This window comes from Venturia canescens, chromosome 9 (genome assembly GCF_019457755.1).
Source record: "Venturia canescens isolate UGA chromosome 9, ASM1945775v1, whole genome shotgun sequence".
NCBI classification, from domain to species: domain Eukaryota; kingdom Metazoa; phylum Arthropoda; class Insecta; order Hymenoptera; family Ichneumonidae; genus Venturia; species Venturia canescens.
Window position 1 is genome coordinate 21483047 of NC_057429.1, and position 22163 is coordinate 21505209.

Below are 22163 nucleotides of genomic sequence, written 5' to 3' on the forward strand. Positions count from 1 at the left end.
TACCATCACAGTTCTACCATGTACCAAATCGTATTTGCGTAGTCCACAATTTAAACGACCGTGATGGATTTTTTAGGTTTTCCCATCGAACCAGCGAGAAGAAAGACGAAAACTATTATCTCTCTTTCGTCTCGTTCCTCCTTCCGACGACATACTGGCTTCCCGCTCTTTTCTCGTTGTGAATTTTAGTGGGGGGGGGGGGGGGAGAGACTGCATAAGTGCAAAATATAGCTCGATATTTATTGACTATATCAACAACATATAGGTTTCCATAGGGAAGGAGATCGAGGGGGTAAAGTTGTCACCTCTGGTGTTTTCCCGACGTCCTTCGTACGAGAGATTGGATGGATTGAAATAATAATAATATTAATAAGAATAATAATAATAAGAATAAGAGGATGTCTCGCGGTGGTCCTCTCGAGCGAAGCAAGACACGGGGGAGACGAGGTGAGCGCGAGGACGGTGTAAAAGGCTTAAGGAAGAAGTAATAGAGGGAGAGAAGCCAATGAGTACCGGCACAGCATCCACGGGTGGTCTCGTCCCTTACGCACTTTACGCGCCAACGCCCACGCACGTGGGTTCACTCCGGTCTCTTGTTACCGCACGTGTATACGCTCCCGCTCATACTATACGCGGCAAAACTTGTGTGTATGAATCTGTGTATACGCGCCGATATATGGGGAATCCGTCCCGACCCGCCAACTTTAAGCTATCGGCAACGAAATAGCGGCTGCTGCTGCTGCGGCTATTTTATTCATTTTTTTTTCTCCTTTCAATTACGTTCTGTCCAAACGACACTCTGAATTTTGTTCACACATTCTTATAAATATAGCTCTCGTTGTTGGAAAAAAAACCGTTTCGGAATAAAAACTTGGAAAATTCGGAATAATTTTGCTGCGTGATTTCATCTAGAATCGATTGAAGAAAAATCGAGATTCAAAAAAATCGTCGTTTCATAGAATTTAAGAGTGCGACGAGGCTTGCACCAAATTTTTTTATTTTATACTCGGCGTCGTAATATATTATACGCGCGCGATAATCCGTCGTAATAAGGCGAAGCATGAGACTTTGTTTTCAGTTCTATGAACGTCAAATAATTCGGAATAATTTGACAATAGCTTACTTATTTTTTATTGATCGATCAACTCCAAGACGCGATCGTTATCGATTTTTTTATTTTAACAAGGTTGATTGAATTATATTAAATATGTATGTATATTGATTGTGAATACAGATTTTTGGGGACATTCGCATTCTTCTGAATTTTTTCCCAACAAAGAGGGTTTATAAAAATGTGGAAAAAAATGTAGGGCCTCTTTGGAGGCTCGATGGAGTCATATAAAGGCGGAAAATAAAGAAAATAAGGGAGGGGGTGAGAAAAAAGAACCCAAAGTCGATGAAGAGTGTCGCATATGTAAAGAACATATTATGTATATGTGCAGTATACATATAGGGAAAATATTTATTTTTACCCGTACGCCGGCCTCTATATTCTCAATAAACACCGAAAGTAATGGATGCCCCATGACAGCGAGCTGTCCGGTCTTCGATCACATTATCCAACGCGCGCGCGCAAACGCGAAATACTAGGTACTATGACGTAGGTATTATGACGACCATATTTTGGGAGGCGGTACGATCGCCACATAGAATTAACCGAGTTGTATCATGGCTAGTCGTTTAATCCAAGAGGCATATAAGATTAACAAGATGCAAATTAAAAGTCGAGTCAGATTGAACGCGCGAGAGAAAGAGAACAGATGAGAAAGGTAGGTACTTGAGCGCACCATCGTCGGATAAATCGTTATCTTACTTGATCGCGTGTTTTATTAACGCTTTTATTAGATTTTTTCGAGTGTATAGGTGTAGTGCATACTGCGAAGATGAGACGATAGAGATTATAAGTAAATATTTGTACTAATATACTATTCGTCTTAACGATGACGATTTTTCCGCTCAAGACCCTTATCACGCGGAGCAGGAAGTGACGACTCATCGTGATGGAAACGACTCGTTGCAATGCGCCCTCGAAAAATAGAGAGGAATATCCCTTGTTCATCAGCTATTCCTCTCCTCTTCTGCCCGCGAGTTCAATGCTTTTTATTATATCATGATCCTAGGCTCCTATATATCTACTCCAAAATATGCCTATTACACCTTGAACATATGTTTTTTTATGTTTCATCTCCGAGCACCGAAGCTCAGGGATTCATCTCGCATATAAAGTTGCCGAAGCATTCGAAGCTTTATTCTTATTATTTTCTCCTCTGTTTACATTTTTCCATATGTTTGAATAATAATCCGCCAATTTCATTTTGAGGCATCGTAATATGATCGGTTGAGCAGGAGGCGCGCGTCCGAATGCCACGACTCTGCGTTTATATATATAGGCATGTAGTTGAGAAAAATTGATGTTTTCTTTTACAACATACGAGAATTTTTTATCTTCTCTTCTTCTTAAAAAAATATTATGACAGGCTGCTCGCTCCGCGCACTCGGTGGCCGATACTTAACCGTTGTTATTTATTTACCTAGTATCCGCGTTATCCACTGCGACGCGAAGCAAGAGAGTTAAGCGTAGGCATTCTCGACGCGCATTATTGGAGACCGCGCGCACGACCAACGAGTCAATCCTTCAATTTTCACTATTGTCAAAATATGCAGCCACTTCGTTTTCGCGTCTCGCATATGTTTTACATTTCTCGATACCGCACAGATTTTATTTACTCATTCGTTTCAGTCTAGTGTTACGTTTCAAATACTTTGAAAGTATAGAGTCGGTCGCGGCTACCTCTCCAAATTCTTACTTCGCTTATTATTTTATGCATCCATTTATGATATTTGTTTGATTTCCTTCATTTTTTTTTACTCCTTGCTCCCTCTCTCTTCGCGTCTTTCCGCGTCGACGAAACGCGCGTTCGCATCTGGAATATTGTAGCGAGAGTAATTGAGAAGCGAAATTCAAGTGATCCTTGATATCTTTCAGGACAGAGAGTGTGCAAAGAGTCCATCATCGATCTCGTCGTCGTCGTCGTCGTCGTCGTCGTCGTCGTCGCGAGACTCGACATGACTCTTCTCGATTGTCCCTTGCATGCCGAGACTGCAACATTCCTCTTATATATCGATTTCTCGTTTTTGCTCTTTCAAATTCCCATCAACGCTCTTCTCCGCGATTGCAATGCGCAAGGATAAGTCTCACGTGCGGCGCGAGAAGAGTAAGACATCGGTCAATCAACTTCTCCGCTCACGATATACGCATCCGAGTTCCCCCCCTTTCATAGTCCCTCCTGTCGTCGTGGCTCTTTCTAATGATTAATTTCCATAAGTAAAAGCGCGATACGAGAAAGGATGTAACCCGCGCGTATCTTTTGTTCGCACGTAAATAATACGTATCCAACTATACTTTCGATTTCGCTATCGTATATACGCAAGTGTGCAACGGAATTAACACCGACTCGCGATCGACCATGCGGCATAGGAAGGCCACGATTCTCAAGGAGACAATCGAACGTCCCGCATCCCCAATTTATCGCGAACATAGACGAGGAATTCTCGCGGGCCGTGTGCAAAAGGACTATCCACATATAAACGCGACTACGTTGTACGATCTCCTTTCCCGAGCAGATTCCAATCTATAGACGTGATTTATCAAGCTCCGCGAGTTTAAAAAATCGTCTGCGAAGACTATTCGTTCTTGAACGAGACCATGACGCATTCTCGTCTCAATAAACTTCTGGAACTAGTGTCACTTTTCTATTTACATATACTGTGACGTAACACTCGAACCCCAACCTAACCTCCAAAAACATCGCGACGCGGCGCGATGTTTTGACCGAGCGCGTACAACGACCGGGGAGCCGCGTCACTGCTGGCCGGCAGCGGCCGTACTGGAGGGCAATACAAAGGCCCGATACAAGCGGCGGAGCGCGACACTAGCGGCGCCGCGTATTAAAAACTTGAACTGTTATATTTTTTTGTTTTGTTAATTAAAATTCAACGCGATTTCATAAAATATTGTAACTAGACTCAAATGAAGCGGAAAATTATAACGGATCGAAGGAAAATAATAAAAAGATAATTTCTTTTAAAAAATTGGTATCAATTCAAATAAAACAAGACGCGTGTTTATGACGCATGCGCGGGTGGAGCGTTGATGGGCTATAGGACGCGTACGTGACTTTTAGCAATTGTAATTATTCGAATCATATTAAAACAACTAACAATGTTAAAAAATGAAGAAAATTAAATAATAACGGATCAAATTGAAGTTTTTGTTGTTGAAAATCGCAATAAGCTGAAATTCATAAAAAGCGGTAGTCCGCGCATCGTATGTTAGCCCGCTCGACCAACGGGCGAGCGTGAATCATGGCAACGGGCCAATCAGAGAAGGCGTTAGAAATGGATGCGCAGAACCGATCCGAAAACCGAAAATTCGGCGTTTGATAATTTTATGGTGGGGACACGGGTATAAGAAGCGCTGCGCGACTCATTCGGGAGGCAGTCCTTCCTCAAAATTCTGACTCGGAACAAAAAGGCTGACCTCAAACATTCTGATTTTGGCAAGCAACCTAACCTATTATCCTAAATTTTTCCTGGATGCCTGGAATCTCGGAGCGATTCGGCGACGTTTCAATCCCAGAGTCCAGGGTCCGCACCTAACCTCTAAACTTTCCAAATTTCCGTTGCACGGGATCTCGGAGCGATTCGGTGACGTTTCAATCCCAGAGCCCGTGGACGGTAAATAACCTAACCTTGCAGATGCTCAGGATCTCGGAGCGATTCGGTGACGTTTCAATCCCAGAGCCTGGGGTTTGTTCCTTAACTTAACCAATTTTTATTTCTTTTTGCTTGCTATAATCAGGGATGATTTTTCTTGTAAATTTGTAAATTCTGTAAAATTCTCTTTTTAAATTCAAGGTTGAAATAAATCGAGTCCGAGTCAAACAAACCCGAAATTTCTGTAAAGTTTGTAAATCTTGTAAATTTTAAATAATTAATAAGGCCGCGGTACGAATTAGAGGTTATATCGCGTCAAACCTATAATAATTTCTTTTATTGTATAAAATCAAAACGCTTTTGAATTTTCGAAACTTTCTTCTTTTTTATAAGCGAAAAATGCGTAAATTAAAAATTGTTCAAATTCGAAACGGCGAGTGAAACAAAATTTCTCCCAATCAGCGAGCGCGATCGCGAATATTTCACGACAACAAATCAAAAACGAATTTATCCTGTGAAATCAATCAAAATTGAATAAATCGGAATTGTTAAATTTTTCAAAATCAAAATTCCGCGTTCTCACGTTTCTTTCATACCTGCTCCTTTTAAAATTAAGGTAGCTCGAACCGACGCGTGGCGGCGTTCAGGCCAGGTCGGCAAGAGCGTTACGTTACAACTGGCGCCCAACGCGGGGCAGGTATTGCAAAAGAGCGTGAGAATAATTATTGTTAAATTCGGTAAAAATAATTAATCAGAAAAAATGGCGGAATTTCATTCATTAAAAAATAACGATGACAAATTATCTAAAATTCTTGACACCGTCGAATCAATTCAATTATTTATGAAACGAATGGAGAAGCGTATCTCCGAAAATATTGAAAAAATTAAAAATTTGGAAGAGAAAATTGATCAGCGATTCCAACATCAGGAAGAATCGGTCATCAACGAATTAAGGGACGTTCGAGCTTCAATAGGGGATCAAATCTATGAGATCGCCGGTTATTTTCAAAACGAAGTCGAAATAACGGGTCAACATGTTCGAGAAATTAAGGAGGCCACCTTTCAACGGTCACAAAAAGAAGAGAAAAACAGGGTCATCAAACAGCCTACCCAGACAACGAAGGACAGCAAAATTAAATTGAAGCCACCAACATTTGACGGCTCAAACAAAACGAGACCGATCAAATTTATTAAGGAGTTCAGACATTATTGTGAGGTTACAAAACCAACTCTCACAGAAATTAAATATTTATTGGGACAATGCCTCGAGAATTCAGCAAAAGAATGGTGGGTCCTGGTTGAGGATCAAATCAATGGATTCGAGGACGTGGAGAAGAAATTCATCGAACGATTTTGGAGTTTAGATGCCCAAAGGCAAATTCGAAAAAATCTGGAGTGTGGGTTTTTCAACAACAATGGAAAACTCGGGATGGTAGACTACGCTATCCGAATTTTCGGTACCGCACGAGAACTAATTCCACCACCAAGCGACGAGGACACTTTACAATCTTTGGCTCAACATTTTTCGGAGGAGATACAAGCAACTGTCATTAACAGAGGATTTAAAACTTTTGAAGAATTCATCAAATTTTTGGAGAGAATCGACCAGGGGGGCCCTCAAAATTCAAGGAGGTCCAAAAAGAAATCTTATTGTAAAAATGGGAACAACGGAGGTCCAAACAATCAAAATTCATGGTATGCAGCAGAAGAAGATGACATCGGAGTGAATCAACAGTTTGAAAATCTAACAATGAACGATGAATACAATAACGAAGACGGCCAATTCAATGACAACAATACTCAATTTTAAACGCAATGGAATTAAAGACGTGAATGAAAACTTGTTTAAATAAAATTTTGATAAAAACTACGAAGTGACAGTGCTAAAAGAAGAATTAATTTGATACTTGGGAAATTGACGAGTTTGTCTCCCACATTTACAGAGTAGACGAGCTGGTCCTCTGAGAGAAAATTATTATTAAGGATTGACGAGTTGTCTCCTGTAACGGAATTGACGATATGTCTTCCGGGTGTGAAAAGAAGTTATTGAAGTCAAAAAAAAAAAAAAAAAAAAAAAAATTTGAAGGAGAAATTTTTTTTTTTTAAGCACTGATTAAACAAACAACAATTTAAAAAAAAATATTCGTCGAAATTAACAAAATTTTTAAATCGTCAAAACTTTCTAAATTGGCCGTCAAAATAAATAAAAGAAGCTGTCCAAGGCATTGCGAGCTGTCATTAAATAAATTGAATTAAATCGAAAAAGAAAAGGCTGAAAAATAAAAATCATCGAGAACTTCGAGATCATCGAGATCATCGAGAACTTCGAGACCATCGAGATCATCGAGAACATCGAGATTATCGAGATCATCCAGAATCCTAAGAACATCGAAATGGTTAAAAATCATCGTCAGAAGAGGGTCATCTTCAAAAGTATCATGGGCATCATTATCAACATCCCAAAAATTTTTTGAGAACAAAAAAGATCTAGTTCCTAGATTTTTTTGTTCTGGGGGGCATTTGTGACGTAACACTCGAACCCCAACCTAACCTCCAAAAACATCGCGACGCGGCGCGATGTTTTGACCGAGCGCGTACAACGACCGGGGAGCCGCGTCACTGCTGGCCGGCAGCGGCCGTACTGGAGGGCAATACAAAGGCCCGATACAAGCGGCGGAGCGCGACACTAGCGGCGCCGCGTATTAAAAACTTGAACTGTTATATTTTTTTGTTTTGTTAATTAAAATTCAACGCGATTTCATAAAATATTGTAACTAGACTCAAATGAAGCGGAAAATTATAACGGATCGAAGGAAAATAATAAAAAGATAATTTCTTTTAAAAAATTGGTATCAATTCAAATAAAACAAGACGCGTGTTTATGACGCATGCGCGGGTGGAGCGTTGATGGGCTATAGGACGCGTACGTGACTTTTAGCAATTGTAATTATTCGAATCATATTAAAACAACTAACAATGTTAAAAAATGAAGAAAATTAAATAATAACGGATCAAATTGAAGTTTTTGTTGTTGAAAATCGCAATAAGCTGAAATTCATAAAAAGCGGTAGTCCGCGCATCGTATGTTAGCCCGCTCGACCAACGGGCGAGCGTGAATCATGGCAACGGGCCAATCAGAGAAGGCGTTAGAAATGGATGCGCAGAACCGATCCGAAAACCGAAAATTCGGCGTTTGATAATTTTATGGTGGGGACACGGGTATAAGAAGCGCTGCGCGACTCATTCGGGAGGCAGTCCTTCCTCAAAATTCTGACTCGGAACAAAAAGGCTGACCTCAAACATTCTGATTTTGGCAAGCAACCTAACCTATTATCCTAAATTTTTCCTGGATGCCTGGAATCTCGGAGCGATTCGGCGACGTTTCAATCCCAGAGTCCAGGGTCCGCACCTAACCTCTAAACTTTCCAAATTTCCGTTGCACGGGATCTCGGAGCGATTCGGTGACGTTTCAATCCCAGAGCCCGTGGACGGTAAATAACCTAACCTTGCAGATGCTCAGGATCTCGGAGCGATTCGGTGACGTTTCAATCCCAGAGCCTGGGGTTTGTTCCTTAACTTAACCAATTTTTATTTCTTTTTGCTTGCTATAATCAGGGATGATTTTTCTTGTAAATTTGTAAATTCTGTAAAATTCTCTTTTTAAATTCAAGGTTGAAATAAATCGAGTCCGAGTCAAACAAACCCGAAATTTCTGTAAAGTTTGTAAATCTTGTAAATTTTAAATAATTAATAAGGCCGCGGTACGAATTAGAGGTTATATCGCGTCAAACCTATAATAATTTCTTTTATTGTATAAAATCAAAACGCTTTTGAATTTTCGAAACTTTCTTCTTTTTTATAAGCGAAAAATGCGTAAATTAAAAATTGTTCAAATTCGAAACGGCGAGTGAAACAAAATTTCTCCCAATCAGCGAGCGCGATCGCGAATATTTCACGACAACAAATCAAAAACGAATTTATCCTGTGAAATCAATCAAAATTGAATAAATCGGAATTGTTAAATTTTTCAAAATCAAAATTCCGCGTTCTCACGTTTCTTTCATACCTGCTCCTTTTAAAATTAAGGTAGCTCGAACCGACGCGTGGCGGCGTTCAGGCCAGGTCGGCAAGAGCGTTACGTTACAATACATGCATATACTTTCCTCGTAAAAGTCCGGTATACGCCTATACAAACCAAAATCTCCGTGCCTAAATTGGCGAGGTTGGCTCAAGCCCCCTCCTCAACTACAAACTTTCCAAAGACATTACGTCTATTTGCTTCTTTTTACCGCTCTTCTTTCTATTCTCAACTCTTGCCATACCCTATTCTCGTACTCTTATTATATGGCTCCATCTTCCGTTATTACTTAACGCGAGGCAGTCTAGCGAGATATAGGTTGGTGCATGCGCGGGGCGCCGCACGGTTCAAATGTAAATCTTACTTACGACTTTTCTACGCATTTCCATCTATTTTCTCGAATAAGCTTCGTATAAAGCTGCGCTGGGACGAGCCTGGGAGTCAATATATTCGTTCGCTCGTGCGCACGCACACCCACACACACACACACACACACACACACACACACACACACACACACACACACACAGACGATAGTATATATTCAGCCTGATAATACGCAAACTATACGCGATATATGCTTGTTCCAGGGTTAACGGCACGTGCGGAAAATATATAGCGTATTATTCGCTTAACTTTTCTCTCGTTTTAACGACGCTAAGGTCTATTGATTAACTTTTCACCAAACATGCTATTCATTGAAATTTGACACGTAATATCAAATGGAGCGCGCGATACTATCACGGGTGAGTACGATAAAATGCGTGCGAGAAATCGCGCTGGGAAAACAAGCTCGGAAAATCTTGTTCACGTTCATATTTAGTTTTTTCGCGCAGTGGTCAATGCGCGCGCGCACGCGTATACCAACGAATAAGGCAAAAGAAGATTAATGCAACGGCACAGTGGTTCACCAGCTCAAACAGCATTAGCAGGGAACAACTCTCTTTCTTTCTTTCTTTCTCTCTCTCTCTCTCTCTCTCTCTCTCTCTGTCAAAAGGGGCAATTGCGAACACGGGGGAAACCATTTAAGGGAATCGGGGACTCTCCGTTTTTGCGCCGCATGTGTATGCTATGCCCTTTCTTTTCGATTTTCGAACTGGTTTCAATCGAGTGTGCTGCGCACAAACCGGCATAGCACTCGGGCACATGCCTCGCTCAAACACATATTTATTTTCAAGGGAATTAAGCTTCGCCAAAGTAACTCTCTCGAACCATTCAACTCGATGATGTCTTTCATGTTCCAAAATGTATTTCTCAAAGTCGGATCTTTTTCCGCGTTGAAAGAAAGAAAGAAAAAAAGAAAAAAAATATTGTGAAAAAACGTGCGAACGAGCGGGGGAGTTTAGTTTTTTGTTGTTTTCAAAGAGGAGAGCGGTGATCGCGGAAGAACCGTGCCAACGACACACGGAAGCACCTGCGCGCTGTCGAGAAGCATCTTGGCTCGCCTACTTATTATATAGGATGGGATAGACCGGCTGGTGCGAGAGTCTCGCGGCCCGCGGGCGACGTTCCAATGTATTTACGGTCGGCTCTCGCTCATCATGCGTCACGCGCGCACTGTGCGACGGAGACGCGGTTTCTAGCACAAGAAGACACCGCACCGCACCGTGTGTCCAGCAGGCCAGGACAGAGCCGCGGTAACGAAGAAAAACGAAGCTTTGACTCGACTATGCAATATGTGCGCGCACGATGCGGCCGTTTTGCTACGCTCATTCCGTCCGTCTACCGCTCTTTCTCACTCTCGTTGTTCAAAGGGAGGACAAGGGAATTACTCGTATATAGCGAGTATAGCGAGTGAGTCCGCGAGAGCTGGGAGACAAGCAATGCTTTACCGCAGACCGCGTGGCAGCATCTCACGCGCCGTCCTGTCTCTCCCTCGCCTCTCTCCTTACATCACTATACCTACATACCCTCACATCCTTTTACCTTTCTCTCCCTCTCCTTCGCGCCCTCACCGTCCCACATACCTCACGGATCGTGCCCTCTCGCTCTCTCATCCTCTGCGCAGCAGGCCTCTTTGCAGCAGATTTATTTATATACATATACGTATAATCACGTCTCGCTCTATAGTGCGGAGACTCGCGTAAACTTGCCTCTACCGAGCCTCTCTGCTGCACTACGCGCTCGCTAATATAACTCGTATCGGATATTTCAAGCTCAAATAACTAACTCATACGGCGTAACGTTCATCGTGCACCATCGCGTTTTCTCCGAAATATCGCGCGGAACGAAAATAGTCGTAACAATAGGGTAACGTATAAGAGCAGTATATAAATATGTTATGAGCTAAATTATATTGAAATGACGAAGCTATGGGCCAATAATTTATCTAGAGTCCAATTTTTAACTTTTAAAACAACTACCGCGCGCGATGCACGACGACGAGACGACGACGACGGCACACGACGCTGCTCGTAGCAGATGCGATGAGATGAATGCTATGGATGTTTATTTGGCGTAGGGCGGGCTCTTGTCTCGCGCGGAACGACGAGCAGAAGCGTCGCGAAGAAACGGGTCGCTCGAATTTATGAGATAAATAAAAATAAATTAGATTATTCCGCTAGCATGATGAAAATGGTATAGTTCGAAATATCTGGCAAGAAAGCACACTTTATACGGGTGAGAAGAAAAAGATTGATCGATTTCGAGAATGAACTTTTGCCTTATCTTTTATTATATTTTACGCTGGCACGAGCATGGAATCAAAAAATTCGAGCGCTCAATCAGCGTCCATTCGTCGCGCCATACGTCCCCATCGTACCAACATTTATTTCATTTTTTTCAATAAAAACATAAACATTTTGAAAAACTTATTGCGAATTGCGAGTGCGTAATATCAATGGAGCCCGAATGTGTTTTCTCGAACAACGTACTTGAAATAACAAATGTACTATTTTTCGCTCGCACGGTTGTATTCGTGGAAAAAAAATAAAGAGCAGTCTATCGTATATATATAGATGACGCGGGAGCATGCAGGATCAATACTAAAAGGCGAGTAACCTATCCTTTTTTTCTGTTTTCGTGACGCCACGATAAATTTGGATGCCGCACAGAGTCAAAAAGAAGAAACGAAGAGAGCAAGAGGGCGGCGGCAAACGGGGAAGGGGGGGGGGAAGGCGAGGGATGCCTCCTCTCCGCCACTGCATGGCTATTCCGCTGGAAAATACGGTAAGTGCTGGTCGACGAGAACTCGAAGGGTCGCGAAAAGAGAATCCTGAGGCAGCAGCAGGAGGATAGAGCACTCGCGCGCTCTTTAAGCTCTCCCTCTCTCAAAATTTCTCTTCAACGTACACGATGAAGAAACTCTTGCACGGTCTGAACCATGCTGCTCTGGAATCTCAGAGTTTATACGGTTGGCGCACTGTTATAGAGGGTCCCCAGGGCCTATGTCCGCCGTACGAACGGGTGTGTGTATTTTACGGCCAAGAAAGAAAAGTCAGCGGCGAGATAAAGAGGCGTCGTCGTCGCAACGCAAACGATTAATCTTGCCAATTCCCCCACGCCCCGCCATTCCCTCCCTCGCTTCCAATTTTCTACGCTCTTTCTTTTTTATCAACATCTTTTCCTTTACCCCCGAGCCTTTGAATCTCGCTGACCGCGCGATGGCTCTTGCATACCTCGACGATCGAGAGATATTTTTTTCGAGAGCGCTACCGTCACGCGATACGATGTTGCGCCCACACTTTGTTCGACCTCAATTTTTCGCGTAATTTTTTCGTCATCGCGTTGAAGTACTCGTATACATATTTTTTGGACCTCTTTTGAAGCTCCTAGAGAGAATCATAACAAAACTATTGAACATAGGTATAGTAGACGACGCATAAGAAACATTCGCTCGCTTCGCAAGTTCCCGACGCGATAACGCAATAATTTGACAATCTCTGCAAGAGGGCCTCTCATCCCCAAGTTGGATAAATAATTTATCTCGTTAAAGAGAGAGAGAGAGAGAGATAAATGAGAAATAAAGAATGCGCGACTATTATTGCTGAGTTAGGCGGTAGTGTTGATGCTGGATCGGTAACAAATGATATACCGCAACGAATGAAGGGTAAAACCATACAGTTCTATGTTTACGTACCGGCAATGGAAAAGACCCTATAACCGCGTATAATTTTTCACTTACTCGACGATTAACGAGAATAATCTGATGCTTATTAAAAATCTGACAGACGGATACGAAGGTAGTAGTACGGCGGCGAATAAGAATGAAGAAGGAGCGTGGAATAACGGAAAGAGTTACCTTTGCACTCGTTGGCATCCCTCGCGGTTGCTCTCGCCCATGGTCTATCAAAATGAAAGGGTCGGCATCTTTCGCAATCTCGTCCAGCGGTATTGTGTCTGCACTCGCAAGCAACCTCGCCATCCTTACCGGGCATGCATCGGGCCGCGTGTCCGTTGCATTTGCATCGACCGCCGACCGCGAAATCGGAAACAGCGTAATGATGGGCAAAGGTGTTGACGGTGCCGCCACCAGCACCAGCACCAGCACCAGCACCAGCACCAGCACCAGCACCAGCACCAGCACCACCACTATCACCAGCACCAGCACCAGCACCAGCACTACCAGAAGCAGCTCCGGTACCGGTAATAATAGTACCACCGGTAGCGGTAACGAAGGCGCTCGTCGGCACGATATCCGAATGAAAATTGCTCTCTCGTACGATATCAAGGGCATCGTTCGATTGCATCTCTTCGGGAAGGAGAACTCGATGGACCGAGGGATGAGGAGCGAGCGGTGGGACGGTTGCGACTTCGGAGGTCAAAGTACGAACAACCGGATCGAGGAAATTAGTCTTGTGAGCAACGACCTGTCGTTCCCTAGATATCCCTGCCGCGTCTCTGGATATCCCGTGTTCTCGGATTTCAGCTTTTGCACCGTTGTTATTGGCGGATTTTGGTGATCCTTCACCGGGCCCGCTACCGCCAGCCCCCCCCCCAACGTTCGCTGATTCCGGCTGTTGTTGGTGCTGATGGTGCGACTGGTGAGGCATGTGAAGCCGATTGAAAACTACCCTGATGTCGGTCGCGGTGACCCAATCCTGGAGAACCGGAGAATTATCGAAATCAGCGGCGGAGGGTCGACCCTCGAGGGTGCTAAAGGCGATTCGGCCTACCGGTCCGAGGCCGTCGCCTCCTGTATAACGGTGACTATCGGTGCATCTCGCTTCCTGCTCGTTCGCTCTTGTTATCGTCGCCCGGTTAGCCCGGCCGTATACGCGACGACACTGCGACGAATAAAATTGAAACGGTTGCCACGTTTTTCCGTAATCCATCGATTTGTAAATGGCGATCGAGTCGGGTTTCGCGGCACGGGGACAAAATTGCAACGAAACGTAAGTCAGCTCGTACTTTTTACCGAGGGAGAGGGTAAGGGTTACGTTGTCCGGCGGTGCCGAAAAACTTTGGGAACTAGGTAGAGGTTCGCTCCGCCAACACGTTACGTTGTTCGGATTATTGAGATCGGTCAAGTACGAGGGAGGAAAACGTCGCTTGGGCGTGCTGTCGTCACAGGCGTGACACTGACCAATTCCAGTGTTACCACCGGACAGCTCGGTTACGTCGCAATAACGGGTAGGCCCGCCGTTGCCGCACGTCGACGAAGCTTCGACCGCCGCACCGAAAGCCGCGTTCACGAAATCCGGTATGCATCGTCGCGGACGATCCTCGTCGTAACACGGATCGTTCGCGTTCAATTGCCCGGAGCCGAACATCTTTCCGTACGAATCCCCGTTGCTTCCCAAATTCGGCCCCGCGACGCCCCCACCCGCTTCGACACCCCCGATTTTCGACGATAGCGTTATCACCCCGCCGCACCACCAGACCCACGTCAACGCGAGATCGACCATCGTTTTCCTTCTTCTCCTCCTTCTCCCGCTCCTCTTTCTCTTTTCATCCAAATTCCAACGATCGTATTCCAGCCGCTCGTTCATTCTCCTATCACTCGTATATCTCTTCCCTTTAATCCCGCCGCGTATCAAACCTCCTCCCTCCTCCTCCTCCTCCTCCTCCTCCTCCTCTCGTTTATTCGATCTGTCGTTCAGTTACCATTGGTGAGTTTCAATATCGCGGTGAGAGAACTCTTCTATTCGAGGGTAAACGCGACGCGCGGCACGCGGCTTACCAAGTGTGTTTCACATAATAAAAAATTCGAGATTCGAGCTGCGCGAAGAGCCACGGAGCACCGGCTGTCTGCGAGCGGATCTGTGCGACTATTCCTCCTCGTTATCAAACGCGACTCGCATCAATTTTTTATTTCTCTTTATTCCTCTTCCTTGCTGCCTGCTCGGGATGCGGGGGGATTAAAATTTCAATTCACGCGACTCCTCGATCAAATCGAAAGGAGACGAGGGATAATACTTTCAAACCTTGTGTCATTTTTTTTACACGCACCGCCAGTGCCAATTTGTTTTCTTGTATTATTTTCACTCGTGATCACGAATCATCTCGCCGCCGCCGCCGCCTCTGAGGGGCTCTCCGAGCAGTTTCTTCGAGGAGCCTATTTTTCGACGCGAAACAATACGCGAATGTGAGATTGAAACACGGCGCGAGCAAATTGACGGATAAAACGAAATGAACGGTCCTACCTCCGTGGCGGCTCTCCGCAAACTAAGCCGCCTCGACGGTCGGTACCTACGGTACGGACGGACAACGAACGGAGGCTTCTCGCTTCTCGCTCCCCGTTGCCGCAGCCAAAAGCTCGCGCCGGTTTTTCCCCCCGCCATTTCGTAACACCAATGGCGTCCGTTCTCCCACTTCCCTTCTATCCATATACGCGCCAATCCCGGGCCCCAGCTTCGATTATATCAGCATCAATTTTATATTTTCCCTATCGTTCCTCTCATATTTCATAATCATTCTTATTTTTAAAATTATTTACTTCGATGCGAGATACGATGAGGCGCCGAATCAACAATGATCCCCGTAAACTACCCCGCCCGCGCGAGCAGGCTCGCGTATCACCTTTCGTCGGTCGATCGCGCAATCGACACGGTTCTTCTTTTGTATATCAATTTTTATTTCGCTTCTTCGTGCTTCGGTATATATACAATATACCGCGACTATATGCGCTTATATAATTCGTCTCATCGTCATTCATCTTTCTATTGATTATAATAATTTTTATATCTTACATGCAACAACGAGATTACGACGACGCGATCCTTCGGATTGCACTCGTCCGGGCCAACTATCGGTTATCCATACCAATGCATATATACAACACCCCGTAATATTTCACGTGTCGCTGCGTTTGTACGCGCGTATAGAGACAGAATCATCGGAAGAGTAAAACGACAAGTGCGAACGGCGAGAGCAAGTTGGAAACGTATAGAAAATGGGATTCCGTGCGCACCGTTGTATGTCGCCACTGCCGCCGCCGCCACCTCTTCCCGCCATACGAGACCCGAGAGATAAACAATATTGCGACGAGTATAATAAACGCGCGCCTATACAATCGTCACGCGAAATTTGCTCGCCGGTTGATTCCAAGGGCAAGTTAACCAGAGCACCACGATGAGAGGTTATAATAACAAAATAACAAAAACATTCTACGGAACTATCCCCGCTCGATGCTGGTTTCAGCGTACACACGATACGCGGCGCAGGGGAGAAACAACAAAACGAACAAAGTTCGCATCGTTTTTTGCTCTTTTTTCTCGGTCTACAAGGCTATACGCGTATATACATATCCGCGTTAATCTCTCATTATATTTCACTGTCTCGCTGACAATAATGAGAGCCCTCGTCTTTTCGTTTGGCCTTTGGCGAACGATATCCGTGCACGCGGCTATAGAGCAATGCTGCGATAGTCATTTGTTCCAACTCGATACTCGTCGTATCGTGTCGCGAGTAGATAAAGGGTTTCGGCTCAATATTCCGCGGGCGCAAAGGGAATAAAGTATTTCCTCATCGTGCAAAATTTCCAGCGGAGATGAAAGTATGAAAAAACTCATCGGGCGAACCGATATATGCCGCGTGGCGCGGTGCGTGGCCCACGACACGCGCAAGAGAAGAAATGATTAAGATATATTTATAAGATGATAAGCCTTCGTCGATCTGCGTCGCGAAACGAACAACCATACAGTATTTGTACAGTACGCTATACTAACGCCGGAGAACGGTAGTCGCAATGCGAAATAGTATACGTTCCAAAATTTTATGCCCCAAACATAACGTAACGAGCGAAATTTTATATAAATGCACCGAAACATATTGCGACACACCAAAAATAATGATAATGATCGTTATACTCTTATTTCGGGTGATTCAATTTTTTTGAAAACTCGATTTCTTCCATATTTTGATGGTAATAAATCGTCGTTACGACGGCATACGTCCCGAAGTGCTATTTAGATGACAGATATAAAAGCTCATCGTTTCAATATGCAAACCCGACATGACGGAAAAACATGGTTTGTTTAATCACAGGCGCCCGACTTCCGGCGTACATCGACAAAGAAGAATCGTCAAGACCGAAGCGGGAAGAAGGATGAGTTTTATTCGGGAAGGAATTATACTCTCGTTGATACCGAATGGACGTATACACCCAGGTTTGCCCGGATCCGGCATAATAGTTACCTTTCAGCAGGAAATAAGCAGCATTGATTGAACAAAGTTTTAATCTTTGTACCGTTGAGGATGGCACGAAGTGCGAGCGTGATAGCCTTTTCCACCACCGGATTAGACGCTACGCGTTTCGCGCTTCAACAAGAGGCTAACGCATTATCGGAGCCCCAAGCAGGAAACCCTCGGCCTTGTCATCAAATCGAAATTATCGAATTTTTCAACCACCGCCCCGAGAGATCCGATCCGCTCAGCTTCGTCTTCCAACTTTTCGTTCGAGTCCGCCCCGGTTAACGACACCGCGATGTCTTTTCTCGTAAGCTTTATGTAACTCCGAGAGATCCGCGCCATCCTGCCTGTCTGCCTGCCTCGTCAATTTTCATAACGATGGTTAAATCGTTCCCCTGTTTATACGCATATGAATGAAAATTCATATTACCACGAATGTTTCGGCGACATCACAACGGACAATTGAACTTATTTTTCAACGTCAACAACGAGAATAGTGATCTTACATCCTCCAGAACCAAACGACCGATTGAATTTTTTTTTCTTTCACCCGGCGTTCGATTTACCATTTCTGCTGGCACAAAACCCATAATTACGAAATAACAGCGTTTCCGTTTGTAATCATTTTTATATTCTGCAGAATGATTTATTTGACTCGGTAATGGAATTGGGCGCGTTGGTAAATCCGTGAAAAAAAAAAAAATACTTTCCGCTACTAATTGTAAATGCAAGTTTACAGTGCCGTCGTTAACACAAAGATTTTACCGCAAAATTACCATCACTCAATAAATCTTTTATTTGTGTGTTTTTCATCGTTTCATTTGATACTCGTTACTATCGTCAGGAATTGGCTCGATCGGACATTTGATTTGCGAACACATTCGTTTGCCCGCGAACCTCTTATGTAATAAAATATCGACCATCAGCTGCAGCCTGTAACTCATCATACGTATACATACGATTTTTGTATTCACCGTATCAAGCTCACGTTAAATCCCACCGTAATACTCGTACATGCCTAGGATAATCTATTATGCGTGTGGTTTTTCTCTTTCATCGCCGCCATCGCCGCCGGTAACCTCCTCCTCCTCCCTCCTCTATGCCATGTACTGTTTTCCATCGTATTCTCAGCTTGAGGAACACGAGTTACACATCATACGCTTCTGTATATAATGATAATCAATTGTCATTAACTTGATCATCGATTAATATATATATATATATATAAGTCTGCATGCGTACTGCGGTTTATTCTAATTAGCTAAATATATAATCTATATTTGTATTTAAACCTTTTTTATTATAGTTCCGATGTAGAAATAACTCTTTTCTTTGTTCTATTGTAAGTTTTTTTTTTTTCCCCTATTTGCTTGCCTCTGCTGAACGCTTTCGACGGGGCGAGTCGCGTTACCATTCGTTTTGTTGCTGCGGTTTCTCTCGTTTTCTCCACCACTTCTCCAGGCCTCCCTCTCTATGCAGAATTAATGAGCGGTGAAAACAACTCATAACAGCAAATCGTACCTGACGCGCAACGGAAATCGCCGATAAATCTCATATCAATGATTTATTCGTCGAGGTTCATCCATCACTTTTTTTTTTTTTTAAATTAAAAGTGACGATACCACTTGAACGTCATGCATTCTTTCTTTTTTTTTTTGTTTTTATTTTTTTATATTCTTATTTCACATTGAACGCGCGCGACTGCCGATTTTGGTATACCATCACGCGGTTCCAATCATCAATGCTCGTATAGGATTTTTTTTTTTTTTCTATTAACAGGCTTATAACGAATCCTCTCGTTGCTGTCGTTACAGTTGCACCACCAATTTATACTAATACTCAGCGATTCATTAGTCATTCGTATCAAATTTAAATAATGATCGCTCAATTATGTTTGACGGTGGAACTGATTCAACAAATATTGTGCACACATTGAAAAATCGATCGTGCGATACGATCCCACGAAATGAATGTTAAATGAAAAAAATGTTAGCAACGAGAGGACTCGCGCGAGATTAGAAGTTTCCTCGTCTCAATGCTTATTTTCTTTCCTAGCTGGTCACAAAATAACGAACGTAAGATATGCGTTTTTGTGCAAAATGTTCCCATATTAACCATGATTTTTTTTTGCATTGTTCTATTCTTGTTTTCTTTTCGCTGTTTATTAATATTTTTTCTCTACGTCCAATGAAATGGACACCTGAGACGATAATCAATGTACGCGATCGTCCTTTAGCGCACTCCTTCTCTCTCCCCCGATTGTAGTATTTCATTATACTCTCTTGACAAATCGTTTGACTCGTTATAAAAAGTTGAAAAAAAAGCTAGCATCCCAATTTGGCTTTGTTCTTTTAACCCTTGTACGCGCATACGCGCATTCATGCAGACACGTACTCGTTATGATTCGGAAGCGATTAGCTCAATGGAAGCGTACGAAATCCCTATTTTTTTTACTACGAACAACGAAATTTTTTATACCTCGACTTTCTCCCGTTCGTGCTCTTTTTTTTCTATTACCCGTTCCCAAAATTTTTTTCTACTAGATTTTTTAAAACACAACGATCAGATCGAAAATAATGCAATGGAATGAATTTTTCGTCCAGTTTCTTATTCATACAATATGGGAAACTAACTATTTTTTTCACATGTTAAACTCACTCACTTGCTCTCTCTCTTTCTCTCGTTCACAACATCAGTAAAAGAGCGTTTCGATTCAACGGTATATAATTCCTATACGATTACATTACTCGTTTCCAGATCCGCATAATTATTTAGTAGGAATAAATTAATAAATTAATCGCCGAGAGTTTTCCAGTTCTCCTTATGATAGTAATGATGGTATGGTTATAGTACTAATAATAATAATAATGAAAAAGAAGATGATGAGGATGACGATAATGATAATAGTAACAATAATATACTGCGAGTATATTGAGGAGAATGGGGAGTTTGCGAGAATGGTATTTTTGCGAGTTTTGGTATTTTGTGGGAAAAGTAGAAATTATGGGCGACTCTTCTATGTCTGACGTTTATGTATTTTTTTATGTCTGTTTTTAACGCGTTAGACGTTCCACCATGATTAGTTTACGAATCTTAATTCTCTGGCTCTCCAAGTATTTCGAACGCGCTTATCGATAATGCATCGACAGTTCACCGCCGAAAAATGATTAATTTTTAATCTAATTGAATATATTAAATACCGTATGATGATAACGATGACGATGAGATAATGGAAATAATAATAATAGTAATAATATTAATAATCCGCAATATATTAATTTTAAATAATATGATTTCTAACAAAACACACGCCATCTAACAAGTTTAGATTAGTCATTAAAAGCAACAGGGAGACATTCTTTTTCACCGTTCAAACTGCATTTTTCATCGACTCGTTTGCTTCTTGTTTCTTTTTCATGATTATATGTACTCGGTACACTTACGAAGATTCATTCTCCTCTCCCAATCAATTTCCCTGCCTCGATGATCAATGAATCGTAATAATACGTGTATAAAACAAATTTGCATTCGAAAATGATAATCACCCAAACAAACCCAAAATCATTAAAAGATTTTTAGCATAATAATAGCATTTTCTTCTCAAGTGTTTTACTATTCGTTTGGGTCTTGGAAGTTTCGGTCGAAAGAAACAAAAAAAGACGATTAAAAAAAAAACTGGATTCGCCTGCTCTATCGAAATGGAAGGGTTCGGCGGATAATATTGACGGTGATTGAGTCCTCGAATTGTCACGAAAATGCGCTACTGCCTTGAAAATTTTACAACTAGTTTCATAAGTTGTGTTTAGCAGAAAAAGAAGTAAAATCTCATGTTTTTCAATGAAAACAAGTATAAAAAAGAGAAAAGAGAAAAGTGACGACGAATCTCAACCGTTCTCTCATAAATATGTTCGCTCCGCTGAATTTTCATCATTTTCGTTCTCATTCTTTCTCTTCACGGGATTTGTATAATTTGCATAATAGTTTCTCGCGAATGCGATACGTGTCTTCGAATACGCGCTTTAAATCGTAGTTTTCCGTCGTTCCACCGACGCGAATAATCTTATTTCCTTTGATTTGTGTCTTTTTAAATGCAATTCTTCATCGAGACACAGCTTTTCATACATTGAGAAGAGAGCGACAATTTCGAGGCTTGATGATGATTGTAGAATGAAATAATTATGAATCGATTAAGGAAGATGGTAGATATGGGGCAGAGGGAGATGCAGCATTGACAGATAAAGGTGAGTATTGAAGTTGGGTTTCTTTTTGGTATTTCAAGCATCGATATTGTCGCAGAGAACTGTTTACTTGTCCCGAGATCTCAACGAGTCTCTTGATAAACAATCGTTCGAACGGATACAACCGATAAACGATCCGTATCTTTACGCGCCGATCCGTTTCAGCGCTTCTCCTCTTCTTGCATTCCTCATTATTTTTTGTTTTTACTTTTGACTCATATGACCAGAGGAAAAATGGTTAAAAGGATAAGACCCGTGCGATCAGCTTTAGTGTCCGTTTCGCATATCTTGTGCATTCCATTGGTTTCTATTTCTCAAACGATTTGCAAGGTATCGAGTCATCCGGGATTCTTGACGAGTTTTTTTCCGCGATAATCGTACACCCGGCGGCAGAAGAGTACCATATCCGCGGGTACGGGTATTGGTGGTTGTCTTGACTCTCGGGAATAGGCTTGTTCGCCCGGCGGTACTATTAGACCAGGGCTCTCCAAACCCTCTTCGATTCTACGCAGATTTTTCCGATACCTTGATACAGAAAAAATCGATAAATTGTATGCGCG

The 22163-nt window shown here is 42.7% G+C and overlaps 2 protein-coding genes across 5 annotated transcripts in view; both read right to left on the reverse strand.

Annotated features, from left to right (window-relative positions):
• Positions 1-15452, reverse strand: part of LOC122415781 (netrin-1-like) — a 102298-nt gene extending 86846 nt beyond the window's left edge. Inside the window, exons 1-2 of the mRNA XM_043428225.1 lie at positions 15379-15452; positions 13035-15290 (exon numbers count right to left, since the gene is read on the reverse strand). Coding sequence (XP_043284160.1) covers positions 13035-14724 — 1690 coding nt within the window. The 5' untranslated portion in view covers positions 14725-15290; positions 15379-15452. The remainder of the gene's footprint in view (positions 1-13034; positions 15291-15378) is intronic.
• Positions 15453-18137: 2685 nt separating this feature from the next.
• Hers (Histone gene-specific Epigenetic Repressor in late S phase) overlaps positions 18138-22163 on the reverse strand; it is a 36059-nt gene continuing 32033 nt past the window's right edge. For all 4 annotated transcript variants that reach the window (XM_043428224.1, XM_043428223.1, XM_043428222.1 and 1 more), the window contains one exon: positions 18138-22128. In XM_043428224.1, the coding sequence (XP_043284159.1) occupies positions 21942-22128 (187 nt within the window). In that variant the 3' untranslated portion in view covers positions 18138-21941. The remainder of the gene's footprint in view (positions 22129-22163) is intronic.